Source organism: Molothrus aeneus, chromosome 4 (genome assembly GCF_037042795.1).
Source record: "Molothrus aeneus isolate 106 chromosome 4, BPBGC_Maene_1.0, whole genome shotgun sequence".
NCBI classification, from domain to species: Eukaryota; Metazoa; Chordata; class Aves; order Passeriformes; family Icteridae; genus Molothrus; species Molothrus aeneus.
The window spans coordinates 24,557,525-24,582,517 of NC_089649.1; the positions used below are offsets into that span (position 1 = coordinate 24,557,525).

Here is a 24,993-nt window from a genome sequence, read left to right on the forward strand (position 1 = left end):
CAGTTGGATCAACTTCTGTGTAATTGGAGAAACAAGCCTTCCACACACACACTGCCAGTCAGTACAGCTCTGAATGTCGGCATGTCTTATATCACTACTGTGCAACTGCTATACTCTCCTACCCATCCCCTGCTGAAGGAAAAAGGCCAGTGATACTCTGTTTTACTTACTGTTAGCAAATTCAGTGCTGTATTCACTAGGGTAGGGTCCCAAACACAGAGCACATGCACATGTTCGGAAAACTGAAGTAACTGACCCTATTTTCAGATAAGCTGAGCTCACAGTAGATCAAAAGCAGGGAGCACTCTGGGTTACATGTTACCACTGAAAATAAAGTTCCTAACTGGTTTACCTTGCTAGGGGCTTGCCTTCATTTGTTACCAGCTTCATATTTTGGCCTGTTGAAGAGCACAGATGTTCATATTGTGCCAGCCTATATGTTGCAAGCCCTGCCTTGAAGCAGTCACTTGTAAGGCACGAGAGAAAATTTCGCTGCCCTGCTCATTTACTAGTTGCCCTAGTTGTTTGCACTACCAAGAAAAAGCATCAATTAGTAACAATTAAAGTGTCATATCTTTTCCCAACCACATATGGCTGCAAAAGTAGTTGTTTGTGCCACATTTAGGAAAAGAGTGTTCAAGCTTCTACTGTAAACAAGTTCATCTTGAACCTGCGTTGAATACCTGTAAAATGGAAATTGCTAATGAATTCAAGCTTGCTTAACTTTAATGATAAAATGTATGTTTAAATTAAAATGGCAGCAATCTATTGAAATGCAGATTAGGAATTCCATCTCTTAGAAGAGGGCTCTGTTCTCCAACTGGAGAAGCAATTTTGTTAATATCATTGTTTTTTATATTTATTAAACAAAATAACTCTAAAACACACTTAAATTCTTAATTTCTGATTAACTTATTTAAGGCTAATAAATAATCAGTAAAGAACTCGTTTACTCCTCAACATATGTGTCTGAGCAAACTTGGAAGGAAATGCTCATAGCTAACTGCAGAGTGAATGGGACATCTTATCTGTGAGGGGTTCAGAGATTCCTATGGAAAAATGTGCTCACTTTGCTACATCTCTAAATACTGTCAGTGTCACTGCATCAGAGGAACCAGTCGTGTGCGCACCGCCTCATTTCATTTTATCCACAGAGTTCGGTGTTTATGTTAAAAGGAAAAGATCTGACAGAACTCTATGATGTAAGAGCAGACATTAAATTGACATAGCAGAAGCAAGGCAACCAAATGAATTATTTGGGATATTATGCACTTTCAGCATAGAAAGGGCCAGAGATGGCTGCAAAATTAAAGATGATACATGCTTTAAAAATCTGATGCAGTTTTACCCAATGACAGAATTTTTCACAGGTGCTGATTCATAAAAGAAACTTGATTTTTCTTTATAGGTGTCTACACTTGCAGATTTTCTAGATGTGAAAACATAACTTCTAGTCTCAAAAGCAAACTGCATGTTCCATCCTCTACTATATCAAGTTCCCGCATCTTGCTGGTCGAAGATGTTTTTTCACACAGAGAAGGTAAGATAGAGATTATCTTAAAAGGGATATAAATGGAGGAAATGAAAGAGTACGTGCTTCAATACTTTTAACACATTCTTGGAAATGCATTTGAAGCACAAGTTTGGGAAATGCACCAGGGAGCAGAGACAGCATTTTTCCCACTGTCCTTCACCCAGTTATAATAACAATTTTCTTGAAAGGAGTGAGAATTACAATTCTCAGCTACATCAGAAACAGAGGCCTCACCCAGACTTATGCAGGGTAGCAGTTGCACATGCAGACAGAAAGAGGATCACTGGCAAGTTTGAGTAGGTCACCAAACTGGGCAGCTGAGAGCAATGTCACAGAGTGCATGTCCTGCAGTGCAGACAGAGGTGAGGCTCTACCCTAGCTCTACCCTAATGCTCTTTAATTACAGTGAAGACCACAAAGGTCTGAGGTACTGGAGGAAATGGGAATGAGAGCACTGAACAGTACATTCAGTTGTGTTCCAAAAACTGTACCTTAAGGGAACTGCAGGAGTTTCCTGAAAGATGACAAAACATGAGCTCTAGGTTTAGCAGGAAAGGCATGCTGTTGTGTGGTTACATAGTTCATACATCCTAAAATTTGTCTCCACTAACCTTCCAATATTCTCACTGCTCTCAACAGGAATTACCTCTCCAGATTTATGCACCCTTGTAGAAGTAGCAAAACATGGCTTAGATACAGGTGATGCAATTCTCATTCCTTCAACAGAGTAGAGTAACCTGATAGAGACACAACTACTGCTTTGTGCCTCTAATTGTCCCTGTCACCCAGCTGTTCCCTCCCTGCTGGCATTCACTGCCCCTGTCCTCACATCTGTCACTCACTCCACTGTCCCCCATCAGCATCTTGATCCTGTCTATGAGGCAGACATAGGTCCGTACCTCACAGCTCCATCTGGTTGTCCTGCAGCCTGAGGAGGGATCTGCTATGTACAGTTCTGTAGCAGGCATCAAAATAGATATGATTTTTAGCATTACTCTTCTTCCTGACCTACACTCATGCCTGAGCTGCAATCAATGTCTTACTACAGTAAAGGCAGCCCAATTGCTCTCAGCCTCTGCAGACAAGGGAGGGAAAAACCAAGGTTTGAGTGAGAAAATCAATTAAATTCATGTATCTGGGTCATGAGAAGAGAGGTCAAGATGACTTTGTGCTTAATGCCTTTATCACAAGCATATCCTTGCAAAATACTAATTTTAAAATACATTTCAGTCCCTCCCATTTCAATCATTCTCTCTAGACTCTTACTGAAATGTACCACCTTGTGCCAAACTAGTGACCTCAAAGTGCAGGAATATCAGATCTCCACTGTCTCCCAATGTACAGGTGTATGTTCAGTTCCACTCCCCAGAGATGCTGTTGTGGCTGATAAAGGGCAACTATCCAGACTGCTCCATACATTATTTGACATGGAACATTCCTCATCAACCCTGTCAGACACTCCTCTGCATGACTCCCACAGAAGACTCGATAAAGAAGTAAGAATCTGTCTGCCAGGTTCTGTACTTTATAGTTGTTAGGAGCTTTAGCAAGCCCCAGATTCCAGATGAACAGAAACAATAACAGTTGGCTTGTTGATCAAAACCAATTCATGACTCATTATTCATGGTCAAAACCTTTGGCTGTGCAACAGATGGGAATCCTTCCTACTCACTTTGAACAGTGCCAGTGATCTTGCAACCAGCTTCTTTCTGACATCAGAAGTACATTCCCAAAAATACATTTTGGGATACCTCCAACCTACCTGACAAAGGGAAATAGTCTGGCAAGCTGCTCTACACTTTACTTAATACGGATCCAGACTGTCAGGTGACTCTACTTCTAACCAAGAAACCCTCAGGAAAATAAATCAGCCTTGTAGGAGAACTCTTTGTTGCCAGAACTATACAGAAGGCAAACTGCAACATCTTCTTTCAGTGCCAGTGGAAAAGCAAGTCCTAACATGGGTGTTTCCAAGCCATCTGACACTTTGATATCTTACTTTGATTGTTCTTGCACTGCTCTTCAGGGAAGGTTTGCTTAGTTCTTCTCTGAAAATTTGGCTTCTAGTGGGGTTTGTACACCAGTGCAAAGAATTCTATCAGTTCTTATTTTCTATCAAAATCAGAGGGAATGTGTGGATGTAAACCATCCTTGACCAGGGGACTCTGATGTCTAGCTAAATAAGAAAGCAGGAACTCCAGTAATAATACATTTGAAGCTACTCTGACAAAAATGTATTTTTGCAGTCCTATGTAAAGAACATCTACAGTTTAGTGACAGAAAAACCAGAGACAGTATTATGTTGTTTTCCTTGAAGTTCTGCACATTTTCTATTTTCTCACATATGTATGATCAAGCTTTTCTCTATTTTAGGAAAAAAAAAAAAAACTAAGAAAATATTGTCAGTGTAGACTTTATCCCCTCTTTATTCCCAGTCCTCAGGAATGCAGAGGTAAAGCAAGTTCTACCCCTGGTCTGGCAGACTTCTTAATGTTGTAGTGCTGCCCTGAACTGCAGCTTGAATGTCCCAAGTGTAGCACCCAGTTTGGAGGAGTTTGTTGGAGCTGATTCTCAAGGCAAATACTTGTGAGTGAAGCGCAGGTTGAGACATGGTGTTGAACAACAAGGTGATTATTTCAGGGGAGGAAGACTTAAGGAGGTATCCTTTATCAGACTCCCCCTAGCATGTGATATAAATAAGTGCCTGACCTGGATTTGTTCAACTACTGAGCTATGCTTAGCTAAAGTGTGCTATATCATGGCCCCTAAATTAGAATATTTTGATAAGGTGGTTACAAAGAACAGGTTAATGATTTTTTACAAGCCATTATGAAAATGTAATTCTGAAAATGCCTTAGGATAAATAAGGATTCCAGCTGGCAAAAAGGTAAAATGAAGCAATATTTAGAAAGGTGCCTGCAGAGCATGGAAAAAATCTAGGGCTTCTTAGGTTTTATGGTTTAAATACTAATAGTGGACAAGATATTTCAGGAGGGGAGAGAAAAGTAGAAAAGGCAAAACCTAGATTCTTCTCTGGACCTCTAGGATCTGTTGAAAATTGTCACTTCTCCCTGGTGTGAGGAATGACTTTTATAAATTGAGACCAGCACCTCCTCTAAAAGCACTGGAGTTCTCCATTCTATGCTCTTCTCCTGAGTCCACCTGAAATGGCAACACCATTCAGGATCTGGCCTATGCTTCATACCACTGCTGAAATCCTATTAGCAAAAAAGATCAAAAATTTTTTTGGACAGCCTTTTATTGTTGTCTCTTAGAAATGCCAAGGTATTGTTTATGTTCCTTTGTGTCACTCATAGCCCTTGCACAATGCTAGTCCTGTAATGAGTAGCTGACCTGTGCAGTCAGTGTTTTATTGTTAGGCTGGGAGAGCCAAGAAAAGCAGCACAAAGTTTGTCACACAACTTGGATAAAGTAATATAGATGCCATCTCTTAGTGAGACTATTTAATGAAAACATTGCAATTCAATTGCATTAGCCAATTTTTTAATTAGCTATTAGTGCATTACTGTAACATTCCTGGTGCAGTTCAAGGTCAACTAAAACAATTTCGATTTGCTTCCCACATTTTCCAGACTGAATAAGAGCAGCTTGACTTGATAAGATCACAGTCCTTTTTTAACAATAATTTGTGTACTCTGTCCAATTTTATCCTTTATGTAAAGCATCAAATTAAAGTGAAGATTCAAAATTCACCAACTCATCACCCAACTGTGTAAACAAAAACAAATCTCTTCAAATCTCTCTGATACCCACACAGTATTTTTATCTGGGAGAATTTACATGTGCACTTTGTTGAACAGGAGCTACTGCCATATAAACAACACTGCAGGGAAATGGTGAGTACTTGCCCAGAGGGATGTCACCTATCATCCTGAGCCATTCCAAAGGGGAAGGCTGGCCCATCAAGAAACAATGGGAGTGTGACAGCTCATATTTGAGTTTCATTGCATTACCACAATGCAAATATGTGCCCAGTTCAAGCACCAAGAGGAGGAACAAGAAGTTGCTCCTGCTCATTTCTGAGTGGGAGGAAGTCTGGATCCATCCAGTATGGAATCTAGCCCAGGTTTCCTGTTCTCTAAATACAGCTGTCTAACCTCTGCAGATTTCTGCTGGTTCAAGTAGTCTAGTGTGGAACAGCAAGCAGCAAGCGCTCACCCTATTACTGTACTGTCACCCCTGCACTTAGGAGCAAGCAGTTCTGCAAAAACAAATGGAGCAAGTATCTGTCCTTAGCTGTCAACCAGCAACTCATCCTTGAAAAGTTTGACACATAGAAAAATTGCTATATATAACTGAAGCCAAGACAGAGACAAAATTCTAAGCCTGCACAAAAATTCTGTAGCTGAACCAAAGGGTAGAAGGTAGTCTAATGCAGTTAATGGTCATATCCTGCAGATTTATGTCTGCTTTGTGAGAAGGGAAAATCTCTACCTGAGAAGTCATGTAGATAAGAACATTATGCCTTTCTTTCCCTTTCCTCTGGGAAATTTGCAAGGATTTTGATCTTCACACCAAATATTATTTTTTTCAGTGCATTGGTTCTTTCCCCTTGTCATCTGTATATACTTCCTGCACTTTCAAGCTCCATGACAGTAACATAAAGTTGGTACTGCAGTTTGGAGGAAGGCTGAGGCTGTACTAAGAAACCACAAACTGCTCCCAGTTATCCATATTTAAGATTTTTGTTTAAGATTTAGAGGGGATTCAGACACAGTAACATCAAAAGCTATCATCAAAATGGAAAAAAAACCAAGTCCCATCAATCAGAAAATGGAAATAATTACTTTTAAAAGAAATGTGACATACTTACTTGAGATGGAAGAAGATCGGACATTTATCCTCAGAGGCCCTGTGTATCTTTTCAGGCCCCTCCGTAAGATCTTCCCAACTCTTTCCCGCAGTGCTTCTCTAGAATCCGTAGCGGAGAACCAGAATGTGAGCAAAGCCTCTGCCATCACACCATCAGTATCTGGGCTATGAACCAATGAAAGAGTCTCGTTACCTCCAGCCCACTTCTGCATTTCTTAGCTTTTATCTTAGCTCCTCTAGCAATGGCAATGTAACATAAAAGATTAGATACATTTTCAAGCATTGGTGAGAAGGAATTTCCAAAAGAAATCCAAGGATGCTGAATGGTCAAATGCATCATAGGCTAGAAGGCAGCATGATGCTTTCTGTAAACAAATGGCCAGACCAATTTTATAATAGAGTCTGAAAAGCAGTCGCTGACTACATGCCTGAGACAGAAGAGAGGAAGGAATGAATTTGATTGCAATGAAAAGCTGGATAAACAGCACTTGGAAACATGAGATAGGTGGTTAACAGTATCTACACAGACCTTTCAATGGCCCTCTACATACACAGAATAAAAATTTACAATCATCATCATCAAAAAGGTACTTGGATCTTTTTGGGACATGGGAAGAGACCACACAACCTAATTCCACCACAGCACCCTCTTGGAGAATGTTCCTAATAGCCTCAGGTTGTGCAACAATAAATGAAACTTGGCAGCATGCCCACAGCATATTTATTGAAGTCAAAGAGATGGATCACAAAAGGGCCTTTAACACCTCATTGAAAAGTGCAAGCAGCACACACATTGAGACACACAGTTCCACAATTTTAATGTAAGATCAGAGGAAAGAAAAGGGAGAAAAGTCTTGTAACAGGTTGAATTCACCTGGTAGTTGTATTTCATTTTCCTTAAAGCATCAGATACTGCAAGAGGTGGGATGATAGACTACAAACATCAAACTGACTAATCTGACACAGTAAATCTTGCTCTGTACTTGCAGATGTCTTATCCCTGGTCATCACAAAGGGAAGGTAAGAGCTTGCACCAGGAACCTTCTCTCCTGTGTCTCCTCCCACCTGAACCAAGAAGCAATGAGACACAAGCCACAACAGATGAAATCACAGTTACTTTATACAGGGGGAGAACTTAAAGCAGGTTTCTCTTTCTTTGGATAGGAAAGGAAAAGAGAAAATCTCCTAGTTATATATCACTGTCTAGGGAATTTGTAATTACATAAAGGAAAACTAGAAGACGGACAGCTTATCCAGAACTCATGCAAGCAGGCTTTAATCTATGAAGGGAACATGTGCAAAATTGAAACAGACATTCCTGATATTGCCAGTGAAGGGAAAGAAAAGGCCATATGCTTTAAGCACACCAAGGCATGCCAAGTGGTTCGTAGGTGAGCAGAAAGACACACTCCTTGCCTCAAGGATCTCATAATTGAGACTGAGAAGTTGTATATGAACTTTTCAACAGACTGTCTTTTCAATTTGTTCCAACTTCAGCATGATTGCCACTTCGTTTATTTTCCAGATATTATCTGATCCAACTGTGGGTGTTGCTCTGCATTTCTGAGGTGTTCCCTCACCTCTCCCCCCACTCCTCTTCCTGTGCTATGCTACACTGGAATTACCATATCAACTCTTGCAAGCAAACCACACCTCTCGAAACCCTCAGGTAAGTACTGCCCACCCTGATTCACTTATTATATAGCAGAGATCCAGAGCCAAGGACACCTCTTCAAGATTAGCATTGTCTTTCTCAGTGAGCAGTGGGCATTATTATTAGTGCATTGCTTATACTGAGCCAAAAAATACACACAGTCCTTTCCAAGTAAATTCACAACCATGACCCTGCTCAAAAGAACTTGCAGTCTGAGTCCTTGAAGAGGCATAAAGAGTGTATATCTGAAAAAGCAAACAAGCTTTGGCGCATGCAAATCTTGCATCCAACACAGCAAACATCACAAGTACCTCAGTCTGTCCTTGGGAAAAAGAAGTAATGAAAAATACCACCTATCCCTACATATTGGCCTATCAGATCCCTAAATTACTCTGCCTATGCTTGCAACACTCTAGACAGTATCAAAAATATCCTTAAAGCTTGTATGTAACTGGGGATTAAGCTAAGGCCGAGGAAGAGGCAGGTTGTCACAAACCATGTAAGAACAAAAAAGGAGTACATTCAGCACCTTAGATCTTAGTCTTGTAGCTTTAGTCTATGATTATGAAGACATTCAAGGTTTCTTTGCAAAGTGTTGGGCACTGTCACTCAGGAGCAAGATCTTAGTACTACAAGAGACAGTTATGTAAAAAGATAATTTTCAGCACTTAACAGTGGTTAAAAAAAATCAAATTAAATATTATGTATTATTGGCAGTTGAACAGAGAGTAAAAGAGGAAAAAAAGCTCCACATTGCTCAACTATGGGTCTGACCCCATCATCTCAAAAAAGCAGGAACAGGAGACCTGAGAGATGTATGGAATGGGATGATAAGAAACAGTTTGAAATGCAAAGAATGTTGAGTAGACTGGGATTTTCAACTGAAAAATGAAAAATTAAAAAAGAGTGGCTCTTATTGAATACAAGAGAGAAAATGTGATGGGAATGTCCAGTATCAGTAAATGCACGGAGAGGAGGGGTAGGGGTAGTGATCAACTTTTTATCATCTGTTTCAGCACAAGAGCTAGGGGTCATTGAATGATCTAAAGAAGGTGGTTCTTCTCAAGTTTCTCCTTCCTAAAGGACTGAGGTGCACGGATTTCAAGAGCCCAGGAGACAACAGACAAGTCCTTGGGAAATAACGCCACTGAGGGCTGCTAAACAAACCACAGCCACTTCAAGAACTCCCAAGTGGTAAATACCTGGAGGCAGGGAGCGTACCAAGAAGCGGTTACCACAGCTCTGTTGTGCTGCTACTGTTTCCTGGGCACCTACTTATGCCCATTCTTAGAGCCACAATGATAAGTGGGACTTTCTGAGCCAGCACAGGTTTTACTTGACAAGCCCAGCGCAATAGCAATGCTAGAAATGACATCTGCATTACAGTGTAAGAAATAGTTTTGAAAATCCTTTTTGGTTTTAGATAGCTTTAGTTATCTCTGCTTTAATGATTAAAGCTTGTTCAGGATCTGAACACAAACTTGTTGGAATTTGGACTGACTGAAGGGTATCTTCTGCATTAAGATCCAAAGGAGAGCAAGGTTCAGAACTAGATTATGCTCAGTTAGGGATTATGCTCTGGTTTTACACACAATACACTTTACCGAATCAAATCTAGCTGGGCTTGGTGTACATTTAATTTTATCTCAGCTGCGTGCATTTATTATAATCTCACATACCTCACTCTGATTAAGCGTGAACGGATGTATTTTTTCCTTAAAATGGAATTGTAAAATGTCTTGTCGATCTGTTGAAAAAAGAAAAATATAAGATAACAACAAAAAAGGAGGGAAGCGGACATATAGCTGGAAGGAGCATTCAGAAAACAGCATTCAGTAACAAACTCACAGCTTACAGAGCCAAGAAACATAGAGCAGCCCAGCCTCTAGATAATATTTGTCCCAGATATTTTATAATCATTTCCCCTTTGACCTAAGGCATATCATAAAAAAGCAAGCTCATTTTTCTAAATGTCCTATGGCTACATCAGTGTGCCACGGCAATGCTGTCTCATCCACGCCCAGGCATAATGAGAAATACATGAACATCCTTGGAACACACTGCTGCACTCTTCCAAAGCACAGCTTCCTGAAGACTGCCCACAGAACGGATACAGCATGCTGTGCTCTGAAGTGCACTCAGCCTCTCTTGTAGGGGTCCTTTCTGACACAGCATTTACCCTTGGTCTTACAGAAATCTATAGCAAAGCCACCAATAATTTCAAATTATTATTGGATTATCATGTTCCCCTATCACCCTTGTGATTTTCCACATGCTTGGACAATCATCAAGCAATTCTCATCGGAAACTGGAAATCCAGGACTCCTAAGGAATCGATCCCCAAGTAACATCTTTACCAGTTCCTGCTCAACTACATCCTGTCAGGATGTCATCTCAAGATTGCAGGATCAGTCTGAGACAGCTCAGTGTGATATAACATGGCATGAAATTCTGCCAGGAATGGCTTGGGATCGCCAAAGGATTGAGAAATAGCAGAGTCACTGGTGAGTTATGCAGCAACTCCTCCTACCAGCAAGACCCAGTAAATTGAACATATCCTGTAAACATCAAATGCATTACAGGAAAAACTGCACATAAATGCTTTACAACATCACGTAAGCTGTCTTTTTTTTTTTTTTAGTTTTTAGCCCTTAAAGGCAGTCTATTTTAGCCAAGTCTCAAGATGTTCTGTTTTCCAAAGGAAAGAAAAAAAAATAATGGTTCTCAAACTATTCATAAGTTGAAATATGTCAGATACAGAAACAAGCATGTAAGCATGAAATCTGGGGGTGATTCCTCCCAAGGAACACAAACCCCCTATTTTCCAGCCTTGGCTGTCACAATATGAAGCTTCATGGCATTGCACAGGGATATTGAAGCAGTATAATTATAAGGTGAAAACTGCACAATGATTATTTTAAGGTGATATTAAGCACACATTAGTAAGGAAAAAAAGGAAACATTTTTAATGGTCATTCATTTAGCTGATGTTTTACCTTGCTCTTACTGGCAGTTATCTGCAATTAGTTTGACATTTGGAACAGACAAAATTCTATGGAAAAAAGCCATCTCCACTGCAACAAGCTGCTGTAGATATGCAGAATGCATTTAATCCTCTCACTTTGCAGATTGCCAGCTGCTACTATTGCATTTTATGATGCATCCAATTAAAAAGAGTTTTATTTCCTATAACTCTGCATCCTGTTCCACCACAACCTCCCCTGGTTATTGGAAGCAATTTCCTTAGACAAAAAGGGAGCTTTTTTGCTTTTTTTTTTTAATGATAACATTTGCTTATCATTTCTGTCACAGTGTTAACTGCTGCACCAGTGATTGTGTAAGCAGAAGCATGTGGCTGAGCAGCACTGCCAGCTTTCTGGCATGCCATGGCATGTGCTATCTTCAGCTGCCTTGTCCTTGAGAACTTTTGAGATCTTTGGGACAGGGACTTCTTTGAGGAGTGCTTTGCAATCAAAAGAGAGCCTTGAGCTGGGCTGAGCTCCACCTCAAGCTGCTGCATTGCTAACAAGCACAGTGAAAGCAGAGGGACTTTCAGCTTGGGAGTGAAGAGGGCAGGAATTCACAATCCCTTGCAAGAGAGGGTTGTGTCCATTTGACATTCCCAAATTCTTTATCTCCTCCTGACAGCTGGATTTTCAAGATACCTTACTGTCTCAGATGTCAAGTGGTTTTGCTACACTTTCCACCTGCACTTCCGCAGCAGATACAGAGATCCCTACTTCTATCACCCCTTCTCTTGTGTATCTTTGTTACAGCCTAAGCAGCTTGTGTGATTGTGGTTTTTGTACTCCAAACATGTTCAGCTTTCTCCTTTTCTCCTCAGCCTGGACTGCTTCCAAGATGTTCCATTCAGTCTGATTCGGAACACCATGTGCTGCAGCATAGACAAAGACTTCCAGTGGTGGCTCACAAAACTTTTGTTTGTGCTTTTAACAAAAAGAATCTATGGAGTCCAAACACAACTAAACTATCAGCAACAGACACTGTTTTCAGAACATTCAATCCAGAAGGCGTGTTAGTTAATTTTCATGGGGAGAACAGGAAGCATATGATTTAAAATTATACCAAATCCGTGTTACTTCCATCCTCTTTCACACTTTCATATCTGAATGAGAAAGTAGACACCTTTTCCATTACACACTGTCACTAACTTTCCCACCCTTAAGTGTTGCCTTAGCACTACATCACCCACAGACAAAAAAATAACTGAAGGGTGGCTTTGTTTTCAGTGAACCTTGCAGGGCCTTTAACACCTTCAAATGTGAGCTAATATTTTTTACTTTTGCAAACTACTGTGTTGTATCATGAAAGAAGCCCTAGCCAAACCTCTGCACTGTGGTCTACCACTCACCTGCTGATGAATTCATTTGGCAAATATGACCCAAACCTCTTCTTTCCTTCAACTATGATTCTGGTAACCTGAATTATTAAACATAATTTTTATATTCATACAGAGTTTATATAAGAGGAGAGTATGTAGGAAGATGCCGTCAGATAAAAACTTTCAGAGATTAATGTTCTGCCTTATATTTTTACAGTTCTTTTTTTGGTGCAGCCTTTCACACACCAAACTGAAAACATTTCTCTCCAGCCTGCTAATAGCTTTCTTTTCAGCTTAAGTCACAGCCTTTGGAGCAAAAGCAACTAGGACTTTGTCCAGTGACTAGGTGTGACCTGGTCCTGTTTGTGAGAAGCATTTAAACTCATTTTAAATGTTTTGCTTTAATTACAGTCCCTCAAAAGTGACACTGTCATGACCAGATCCCTTAAATTCACCACTGTTTAAGTGCATCTCACTGTTTTTTCTGGCCCTTATCTAGCAACAGCTCAACTGCTACAGCTGTTGCTGCAGGCAAGGTCTATGTGCATTCTGAACCAAGTGCCAAGTTCTGCTCCTTTCAAGTAAGAAGCATTTTCCTGACAGTCTTTATTTAGAAAATGACATTTCTAATTTCCTCGGTTTAATTTCATATTCTCCTAACATTTTACTACACTTCTCTCTATGCAGAACAATTTTCTTAGACAAACTGGACTTTGTTCCTGAGTGCTGGTCCATCCAATACAGTAACAAATAGTGGCTAGCACCGAAGATGCATTAAGAGGGCAAAACATTCCCACCTGTACAAACCCAGACATAAAGGAAATTCTTCCTTGTTCCTTGTAGCCAGAAGTTGTTTTATACTTTGATGAACAAGACTTCTTTTCCTATTCTGTCTCCAGATCTCATCATCATACTCTTTTTCTTGTGTCGTACCATGCTCAACCTTCTAAGGCCCATGAGCAATCTACTATAATCTTCATGATTCTTTTTTTAAAAATCTTTGTGATTTCAGAGTCTCACAATATGTCCTTCCTCCCTGGGGCCCAAAAAATACCCAAGCTCTGGAACAAGGTCACTACAGGGATCCCATTGCTCCAGGGTAGTAGGAGCTGACATGAGCTGGCCTTTCCCAGATGTGTGGCTGTGTCTGGAAGTGCCCCAGCAAGGCTGGCTGTGTCAAGCCTTCGCTTTCTCCCACCACACACTGCTCTGCCACCACACACTGGGTCACAAGGTTTACCAAAATGTTCTCTTAAATCTAGTTTGGCAGAACTCTCCTCAGGAATATTTGCTGAATGCACTGAGTTGTTTGCATGGGATGTTCCAAAGCATTCATTAGACATGGGAGCACAAAGCCTCTAATTGCTCAATAGTATTGCTTTTTTGCCTGCTGCCAGTTTAGTCCTTCAACAGCTATCCTCATACCACATTCTTCCTCTTACCTCAGTAGCTACTTAGGATGTAAAGCTCAGTAGTTAGTTTTCTAAACTTCCTCTTACCTCAGTAGCTACTTAGGATGTAAGTATTATTAATGATATTTAAAGCTTTTTAACCATAAATAGAAATTGCAACATACCACTTGATTCAGTGACTCTCCCCAGTTTACAGTTCAACATGCTGAGACCCCTAGAGCAGACCATAATACAAATCCAGTAGCTGCTCCTTTGAGAACCTGACATTTTTACTGCCCTGATTTCAACTAAGGGGTTGAGAGAGGACACAAGGAGAAAGACTGTCAGGGACAGCAAAAAAAAAGAATGTGGCACTGTTCCAAACCAGGATGTGGACGTCACACTCTCCTTGGAAGCAGACATTCCAATTACTACCACAGCCCTACAGCCACAGTCCTTGCCTGAGGTGAGGAAAACAGACCTGAAGGAGAGCAAGTGCAGTGGTCCCCTTGCCTCCAGCAAACCAGAGGATCAGAAACCTGTCCACCAGAAACCACACACACACACAAGGACAGCAGGTCTCACAGTGGGCAAGAGCTGTGTGATCCCAAACATCAGCAAATGGCATCACAAACTCCTCACAGGGTTTAAGCTAACAGGGCTGCTAAAGCTGAGGGGTGAGTAAGCACTGCCTGACTGCACTGAAATAAGGAGCTCAGCTGGATGCTTCCCAGAGGCCACATCTGCAAAAGAGGAATTATTTTCTAAACTAATTGTAGTTCCTAAAAAGATTGGTCTTTCGGATAAAAGAAATTAAGAGGACTAATACATGGGATAACGTCAGGATTTAAAGTACCATGCTTATGCTTGGTGCAACCAATTTCAAAGGCATGTAATGACATGAATGTTTCATCATAGTTATGTGTATTAGTGACAGCTGGAATTAGGGTCACCTAAGTATTCTCATTCCTACTCCCTGCTTTCAATTATCCATAATTAGCTCCCTAAAACTTTCACACTGCTATTAAAATTTTGTCCACTTAGGGGGGGGATTTCCAGCTTTGGGAGAGAAAATCAGGTTTGGTGAGAAAGGCATCCGTGCCAATATCCAGAGAAGGGCTTTGTGGTTGGGGATTTTCTTCTTCCCAAAATAACACACTTTCCCCAGGAAAATTACTACATGCATTCTGGGGTTTTTTTAAACAATACTTAAAGGTAAGGAGCTGAAATACAAGAGCAAATACCTCTTAGGAAAATAACAATTTTGTGAAATCTGAGGAAAATTGTTGGTTATGTATTCAGCTTACAAGTGCCCAAATACCACCAACCACACAACTTCAGTATTGAATTTAGTTTCCCCCTTTGGACAACACCATGATCTAAGCAGCCACTCTCTTGATCAGCCAGATTTTGATCACTGGTTTGCACCTTGAATCACTTCATTGATATAATTACTTGCAAACAATGCAGTAATTCTGGATTGTGAGTCTATAATTAAGATAAGGTTCTACCCTTAATCACACACACTATCGATAGCAGTGCTTTGCTTCACTTTGAATTCCTTTTTCCCCATCCATTCTCTTTGTGCACATTTTAGAGCTTTTTATCATGCACACTGGATCAGTACTAAAGTTACTTGTTTATTGGGGGTGAAGTGTCTTATGATTTTTCTGCATTTGTACATGCATATTACAACTTCTGCTTTGATGAACCAAGAAAAAAAGTGAAAAAGAAAAATCAACTTGCATGCCTTTTACTTGAGAAAATTTTATTATATTAGTAAGTCAAAAATGAAAGAAGTTGAAGGATCAGTGAATTTACATGGGAAAAAAGTTGGATATTAGGCATATTTTTGATAACTAACTATTTAATCTTTAAAAAATCATGAAATTTAGGTAGAACTCACTGAAAGTTTGAGGTCTTAGAGGTGATGAAAAGTACTAAGCCATAGGTCCATGTGTTACACTGCATCAACTCACACCAGCATTTTAAAGTGCTTTATATTTTCTTCAGAATTTTGTTTCCTGTGCTAGTTTTTCCTGTGCTAGTTTTTCCTGTTTCCATATGACCCATGGAAACAGGAAAAACTGGAAACAAAATTAAAAAGCAAGAAAGTATGGCAGTTTTTAAATCTCTGCATTATATACCTACACCCGTTGTCTTTTTCTTCTTTTAATTTCAATAGGAACTTTTAAAAACAGCATCCCAAGTGAGATGCAGGTGTTTGCTGTGAGTTATTTCCTCTCTCTGAGTACAGCATTTCACCTATCTCTTTAGGGCCACACCTGTATATATACATACTGACAGTCAAGTGTGCTGCCAACCTCTAATTCCAGAGCTAAACAAACATGTTGCCAGGCTCTCATCTTGGCCACTGATCCACTGCTGTTTCCCTCTTAGCTGAATTACCATGGAAAATCCTTTCTGCTTTGTTTCTAGCCCCAGCCACCCATAGAGGGCACCCCGATTGTACCACGCTAGTCCAAGGACAATGCTTCCTATTTGTGAGAATCATTCTCTTAAAACTAAGGTTATGAAGCGGAAGTTGTCAAATCCCCTAAATTTATTTTGGTACTTTTCTTCTCAAAATGTTCCTTAAATAACTTTTTTTACATAGATAAAAGATTTTTTTTCTCTGATTTTACAAGATTGTTTTTCAGAAGAAAAAAAAAAGAGACTTTGTTTAAAAGTCTCTGAAAAGCTATATTTTAAAAGCTTAATTATTCTGCCTTTTGTTCTAAAGATGCCTTTGTAAATAAAATTGCCTTTAGTGATGAACAAGAAAATCTTTAATTAAAGTTCTACTCTTTTCACCTCATATTGGTACTATGTAATTACTTGAGGGAGCACATATAAAACCTAGGAATGCTTGAGACTTAGGTTTTAGATTTTGGGATCTTTATCCATAAACACTATCAAATCTCTTTTGAAATTTATTACATACAGAACATTCTTACTCACTTTGGTCTGGATGCTGAAAACCTCTGAAAAGTCCTTGGAAAGATCTGGCTGCAGCAGATACCATAATTTCTGATTTGGCTAATTTATATTCAATTTTCTTTTGTTTTAGGGGCTAAGAGAGGAAAATAAGTGAGGGTTTTGCACACATAGCAAATGAAGCTACATGATATTTGTAGATACCTGCACTTTTCCATTTGCTGTAAAAATGGAAACTCATGTTGGACTCCCTTGAACTTTAGCATACTCCCTTTTCTTGGGGCATGTTTACTTATCATCTCTAAAATGATCCTCACAGTCTGGCTGCCAGAACAAATATTCTTTAGGAGTGTTTCAAAAACCTGCTGCCTTGGGGATCTGCTCCTACTGAATTAACCTCCTGACCCAAGGACCATGAGGCACTGATGGGGCAAGCCCCAGATTTCTGAGCTTTATCTAAACACCCACGTGGAAGGTGTGACAAACACACCTCATGCACAGTTTCACTGGTTTTGCACCTATGAGCTCTGAAGGGATTTGTATTTCACCACCCTCTCTCTCCCAAATACACACATTTCTCCTCCCCAGGGAGATTTGAGTCACCTGTGACCTTAAAAGGCCAAGTGCTGTAAAGCAGCAGCCTCATCTGCTCACTCACCAGTGTTCTTGGTGTTTTCAGATAGGCTTCCTTGGAGTCCAGCTCAGATGGAAACCCTAATCAGAACTTTGACTGACCCTTGGCCCTGCAGATGTGACAGTAATCTGTTCACAACTTATAGGATTCAAGATACTTCCCAATATTGGGATGATGCAAGCTTATCCCTGGGTATAAAGCAGAGAGCCTCTCAGTCACAAGCATCCTGTTGAAGGCTAACCCTTCCTTCCACCAAACAGTGTTATCAGGTACCAGAGCTGGGGGGGAGGGAAGGAAGTGCATGACACCTGCTTGCTTCTCTGTTTCTTCTCCACACAATTCATAGTGAGAGATGTGTCTTAATAACCTCTAAAATCATCATCTCCCAAGGGATAAAACTGCCTCCTTCCTCACCAGTTCCAGTAGAGGGACTCAGCAGTGAGCCCTTCAACCTGCTGAGAACAGGCACCATTATCAGAACTGTTGTGCAGCATTTTCCAGTGGAATCTCAAGTGCCTCTGCAATACCCAGTAGAGACATTAAATTAAACCCACACTAATTCAGCTCTATCAGATAGGACAAACTTCAAGACCTGCATTAATTAAAAACTTTCCCCCAACAGCTGTACTTAAGGACATAGAAGATTCTCTTGTTGCTTAAAGTAGCTGAAGCAAGACATCTGTTTCTAAAGGAGATGTCCTGACACACAATGCTCCGTTCTGAGGTGCAAATTACTTCATGAAATTCCATTAATTCAATAGAAATGTTTGTATAGGCAATGGTTTCCCAGTGGAAGCATCCAGGTACCGTTTTAATATAATCCCCAACCCCTCTGCCCAGATCCAGCCATTTAGTTCTGTGCTGGTTTCAGATGGTTGAAGGACAAGGGGATAGTCCAGGTGCCTTCTGGATTATGAGACAAAAGGGAAAACCCATGTCAGTCCATTCCATGGCTCAAGGCACTCCAGGAGGGAAAACAAACACCTCAACTCTCCCCCAGCCACCCAACCAGCTAAGGAGGGAGCCCTGCTACACTCACACCTGAGGAACATCCCTCCACCCAGCTGGCAGCCAGGCTTACCAGCACATGGGAGCAGGAGTGAGTAGGGAAGGACAGTTGGGAAGGGTACAGTGTCCAGCACAAGGTTCCACAGAGACACATGGACTCAGACAGGGAGAAGCAGCCACCCAGCAGGGCTGGGAACAGCTCTGGCCAGAGAAGGAAATAGGGAGATAACAAGGTACCTGAGAAGGGAGAAGGGTTGCCTAGGCTCTCCTTGAGGAGGGGAAAGCCCACCTACTTCTAGGAGGAAGTATCAGAAATTTATGGTAATGGCAAAAAAGAGCTAACAGGTACATTTACAAACCCCTAATAAAGGCTGAAATCTGTTTCTGTTGAGCAACCAGCCATGTACTGAAGGGATCACCTGCTGTGGCTGCTTGATATTCACCTCTCTCTCACAGCTAGAGACTTGCCAGCCTTCAGCTGAGACAACTTCCACTGAGACTGATGTACTCATTTCAAGCTCTCCTGACTGCACATCCTCTTTCCTTGAGGTCAAAGATGACTTTCTACACAAGACACAACACTCCTCCAACCTTCTTCCTGCACACAGGGCATTTACTGCAGCTGCCCAGAGTAGGCAACTGGCATCATCCCAGTCACCCAGGTCTATCTGATTGTCACAGCTCCCTCTTCTCTTTGGCATGCCAGAGAGGCTGAAGAAGCAAAGCTTAAAGCAGGGCATTGGAAATCTCCTCCAGGATACTGTTAGTAAGACAGTAGTTAGTGTCTCCAAGGCATTCTTGGGAAATCCAAAAGAATTAATACATTTTGTGGGAGAAGAAAAGGAAATCCTGGTGAAGGAGTTGGAGAAAAATAGTGCATAAAAGTTGTGCAGATGAGCCACACAATAAGTGAACCCTCTATAAAATAGAAGCTCCTTGGAGAAGAAGCCATAAGGCTGAGACTGTGCCCTTTTTATCCAGTGTAAGAGGAGACAGTCTAGCACAGAACATTTTAGCTTGGCAAGGGAAGAGGGACTGGTCCAACTCGAAAAGCAAGGAGGCTCTGGTGAGCTGGAATCTCTCTTTCCCTAGTGGCATTCAGTCAAGTCTGATTTTTCAAGAGAGCACAAAGGAAACATTCACAGACACTTACAGGAAGCCAGTCAAGGAGCAAAGACCTTTCATCATCTGTTCCTCAGTCCCCTCAGCTCCACCCCAGAAGACATTTTCCAGACTTTCCAGTCAGCCCTGAGATGTTGACTGGTGCACCAGCTTCATCAGCTCTCTGGCATGATCTGGCTGCATTCCCTCCCACCTTCAATGAGATAAGAGTCAGGAATGTTGTTCACACAATGGGTGTTAGTATTCAAATCTGGAAACCAAAGCAAACATCAGGCATTTGCTGCAGGTCCCAAGGAAGTCGTGATATGGTTTCATATGGAAGCAAAACCATTTTTCCTGGTGAAACACCAGCTCTGAAATGAACTCTTTTCTGGGTCTTTCTGGAGACAAATGAAGGAGGACTTCATCAGGAAGGACTCAGAGAAGGGAACACTTGGCAGGGAGTTGCACTAACTCAGGTAATTTGAATGCTTCTGATTATCAGAGATGATTCACTTCTGTTCACTTTGCACCAAGTATTGAGAAAGACATTGCATTTATCTGCATTGACTCACTGTTTCACAACGTGAGCTTAGGGTATCGTTACTACTATGACAATGGGAAGGTTTGGACATCCAAAACCAGCCAGGAAAAGACTGCAAAGGGTTTTGGTAAATCCAGGCAAATTAGAAAATGTGATAAAGAACTCAAGTCTTTCCTCCTCCATCACAGAGTTGCTGTGAAGATGCTGAGAATAAAAATGCAAATGTTTTGAGACAGCTGTCTGTCAAGATATCAAGAGGATATGTGTGTCTGGAAAGATTCCTTTGATTTTTATCACCACAAGATGAGTTTTGCTGTTATAAAATCAGACTTACAAGGAATACATTGTTTCATTACTGTATGGAGTTGCTTTCAATAAGGTTACAGACAATTCTCCGTCTCATACATCCTTGTTAAATGGAACACCTGGAACTAAAACCACAAAAAGCCAAACTTATGGCAGGGACCATTTATATAAGCAAAGAATTCATAACATTTGAGAGAGGAACATAGAATTTAATGGCTGGATTAAGGACAGCTCTTAAGAAAAATTACAGGAATGAAGGAAAGACAGCACAGTTCTATGTATGTTTGTTATGGTGTTACTTATCAGGTGCAATTAACATGCCCTGATATAATGGTTCTCACTGCTCAACCTGCACTGGTATTTACTGTCACTACTGTCAGAACTGCTCAACACCCAGAGAGGAGATGGGGTTTCTAAAGCATTGGCTTCCATTCAAGCATCTAAATTGATAGCCATGTTCAGAGGAAATCTGATTGCATTGGACACTGTCTGAAAGAATTCCTTAGCTAAAATGGGTATTTCTTTGCCAAAGGAGGCACGTGGTTTTAAAGAAAATGAAGAAGGAATGGAGCAGGGAGAAGGGATACAACTGTAGTCAGTGAAGTGTTATTCCTCAGACTCCTTCTCTGTCCTTGCCTTTGTTCCCCCTCAGCAATACACAGTGTCTTCTTGGTCAGGGACAACATTCCCTCTCCAAGGTCCTATATCACAAGGTGAAAATTATTGCAATTATTAGGCAATAGCTGTAAAGTGGTACCACCTAAGCAAACACAGCTCATGTAAGAATCTATGCATACAGATATGCACCAGAAGTACATCCTGGGAAATTTGGAATGGGTCCCAGGAGACAAAGAGGGCAGAAAGAGAACAGACAGATACAGAGAAGAGGACAACTTGACTAAGATCACTGAAACCCTCAGCAGTGGAGCTGTGAAGAGATGCTAGCACTGCCAAATCCCTAAACAGCACCCTACTTCTCCAGAACAATGTCCAGCATAGATCACATTTTGTTGTGGACAAGTGACATTGCCCTAAATTAAATGATAGTGGTGGGCAAAGCATTGTCCTATTAACCGGGTATCTGTGCATGGCTGCCAAACAGGAGGTAAGAGATATGCATCGGATTCTGATGAATGAAACACAAAAAGATACAAGCACAATCACGTGCTTATTGTTGTATAGAGATGAACTCTGTAATTAGCATCTCTGGGGTAGTGTCCCAAAGAGAAAACAAGAAAGGAAATTGCAATGTGTCTATTTATTTCCATAGCTACTGTATGACTGAAAGCCACTCAGCAACCTCTGTTATTTGTAGGAGGGTTTCCCAACAAAACATACCAAAGGCGCAGGAAAAGGCTCGTGTGTTGTTTTCTCAACACACAGTAACAGCCCAACAGGCAGAGTTCCCCACCCTGTAAAGGAGGGGGTGTAAAAGAATGCTTTCCTTAGAGACAATGGGACATAAATCACAAAGCCAGGCTCATGGAAAGAGAACACATACAAATGATGAGATTAGCTCAGTTGATTAGAGCCTCTTGCTAAAACCACCAAGGCTGTGGGTTCAATCACTGTATGGGCATTTCACTTAAGAGCTGGAGTTCACGGTCCTTGCACCAGCATCAAACCATGACCCCCTTTCAGCTGAGAGCATTCTCTGATCCTATGATCAGTGATGTAGGAGGGAGCTGAGATTATTTTAAATATCTGCTTCACCACTGCAGAGACAGAGAGAAGTGACAGGCTGGAAGATGCCGAGTGGCAAGTGCCTGGTGTGCCAGGTATGATCATGTCTCTCCTGCTATCCATTTCCCAGGTCTGCCCACCAGGGGACTGAGGGTACACCAGAGCCTGTGGTCTCTGAGTGTTCTGTTCACATTAATGACTCTTGTATTATCACACAGTCCTGAATGGAAAGGCACAATGATCCAAACTTACCAGTCTCTCAACCCTCTCGCTCAGGTCTCTAAACCTTCCTGAGGATTGTCTGGAAAATTCATTCTTGTACCGGATGTTGGTGATTTTTACATTGGCACTGTAATAGAACAGCTTCTGATCTGTAAGGGAAAGAGGAACAGGCAATAATCAAAGTACCAAGATGAATGGACTTTAGAGAAACACCTGGCACTGACTGATATCCTGACATCTAGGGAGTGGATGAGCCTTCAGCTGTATCCAACCCATTCAAATACAGCTTCCAAAAGCTAAGAACTTGATTCAGTTAGGTGATCTAATCCAAGTTTTCCCAGCAGTGACATTTCTGGCCAACCAACAGCACTTGTGGCTCACACAGAATCACAAGCTGCACCTTGCTGCTTAGTTACCTTCCTTCCTGGCCTGTCCACTCAACACCAAGCCCTGGCAGGAAGCTGCTAGTGATCAGAGAAAGGGAACAGAGAAACACCCCAGGCAGACATGCAGAGAGCTCTGTTTGCCACTCATGTAAGGGAGACCAGACACTTGTGTGTTGACTTCATCCCAGAAGTAGATAATGAGAAAAATGTGAAACAAGTGACAGTAAATGAAAACCAACAGAAACCACAGCCCTAAATGACCCTGCAGAGCAGGAAATGTTCCTAGGAGATCTGCAAAGATGCTAAATGAGGAAGGAAAGAGAGCTCTAGAGAAGCCAGTGTTTTTTCCCCCAAATAAGCTTTAGACAGACTGGTGAAGACTCACAGTGTCATCTGGCACAACAGGGGCGGAGGAAATTCACTAAGCATAGGAATAGTGATACATTATGCAAAACTTACCATATGCCAGAAAATAAACTAGGAGACCAATGGTGATAGCTGCTGCCACTGCCGTTCCAATAACGATTACAGCGATTTTCCAGGGCTCAAGATGTCTTATTTTGATAGGTGACTGACGAATTCTGGGAAAAAATAGAACAAAGGGAGGTTATTAAGAGATCCTTTTCTATTTAAGGCCCCCATCTCCCCCCCCAAAAATTAAGCTAAAGTTTCTCCCTCAATATTAGTTGTTTCTTCCCAGCAATACTAATCGACTTCTCACCCAACACCCTTGAAAATGAAACCATGACACAAGGCTATTTTGAAATAGGTGTTGGGATGTGCTAAAAGTCAAAGAACACAGACAGGTTTGACAGTTTTAGATATTATTAGGGCCAAATAAAATAGGAGTCTTAACTAAGATTCTCATGTGACTCCCAACTAGAAATTTGCAAGACCAAAACTTATTTCAGCTAGGTGAACTTTCACACAGCAATGTATACAGCTTTCAATTGGTTAAGCAAATCAGTTATCAGACACACTGGCATCTTTGCTCCCAAAACTGCTTTGTGCAGTAAAATTGGGAAAAAGCACCCCATACTTTGTATAGAACATATCTATATATTATTCTAGGTTCATACTTTGTATAGAACATATCTATACATTATTCTATACATCATATAGGCTCAGTCTACTTCAGCCCGCAAAACAGAGCCCAACAAAAAAGAGAAAGAGATTTCAGAAGGCCAGCCTGTGTTTCCTGTCTTATTCAGACTGAATCTAAACACAAAGGCAAGTACTGCTTTGAGCAGTATTTGCTGAAGTGATAGAATGACAGAGACGGGCAAAGACATGTGAGTAGGAACCTCACCAGATGCTTCTCTCTGCTGTGCTCTTAATTACATGGGTACTAATCAAAATTAACTCATGGAAAGCCAATGGACACAAAAAAAAAAGTTGGTTAGAGCAAATTCTGTCTTTGTCTATAAACTCAAAGACTTCTTTAAGAAACTCGAAGCTATTTTTCTATTGTCAGCCATTACAAAACACAGGACAAGAAGCCACTATTTTTGGTAAAGAGTCCTTCATTCTGTTTCAGACACCCCACGCATGCAGACATGCACACTTGCAGGCTAAAGTACAGCCCACCTCAGGAAAGCAGGCTGCAGGGATCCTCTCCCCAGAGTGTGAGGCGCCTCAGTGAGTTCCCACATACAAAGTACACACAGCTCACTCCCAGAGCACACACCTCATGAGCCAGAAGTTTAAATACATTCAAATAAGTTGCAAGTGACCCCTGCAGTAGTGCAGGAAAGGGACAGCAAGCAACTGTGCATGGCTCATAAATAGCAAAGCAGATCCTGATATTTCATTCTAATTCCAGTGCGATGCCTTACAATTACAATCTTATTACTTTGGCTTGGAAAACAACTGACTCAGGCCAAATATCATGATACGTGATTGAATGAAAATGGGAGTAATAATTTGTCACTTGGATCTGTTCTGACTTGTTCTGCACGTCCTACTTATTGTTTCCTTCCCTCCTGCTATCCTGTATAACAGCCATTAACCTCTCATCAAGTTTGCATCAAAACTCATTTGTGACTTCATAGCAAAAAAAACACCCCCAAAATGCCAAACAAACAAAAAACAACAAGCAACCAACCAACCAAGAAGACCTCCAAAAAACAAAGACTGAAATTAAATAGTCCTCTTAACAGTTCAGAGATGAGCACCTCCAAAATTATTTCTGAGACTACTGGATGAAAATTGCCTTACAACTTCAGCTGGAGAAATGAAAAATATGGAAGTATAAATAGTCAGGATTCTACCTCACTAACAAGAACATTTCTAAGTTGTAGCTTTTTAGGTGAAATCATAAAGTCAGTGGTGAGTTCAACATGCATCTGTTGTTTTATGGTTTGTTGGAGTTTTTTTCCCTCACTCCAGGTAAAAGTCTTTTGCATGGCCTAAATGCTT

General features: G+C 41.0%; 1 protein-coding gene across 1 annotated transcript in view; it reads right to left on the minus strand.

The window, feature by feature from the left end:
- LOC136555944 (transmembrane protease serine 11E-like) overlaps positions 1-24,993 on the minus strand; it is a 39,453-nt gene that overhangs the window by 7,625 nt on the left and 6,835 nt on the right. The window contains exons 2-5 of the mRNA XM_066548987.1: positions 23,035-23,156; positions 22,220-22,338; positions 9,701-9,768; positions 6,369-6,532 (exon numbers count right to left, since the gene is read on the minus strand). Of these exons, the coding sequence (XP_066405084.1) occupies positions 6,369-6,532; positions 9,701-9,768; positions 22,220-22,338; positions 23,035-23,156 (473 nt within the window). The remainder of the gene's footprint in view (positions 1-6,368; positions 6,533-9,700; positions 9,769-22,219; positions 22,339-23,034; positions 23,157-24,993) is intronic.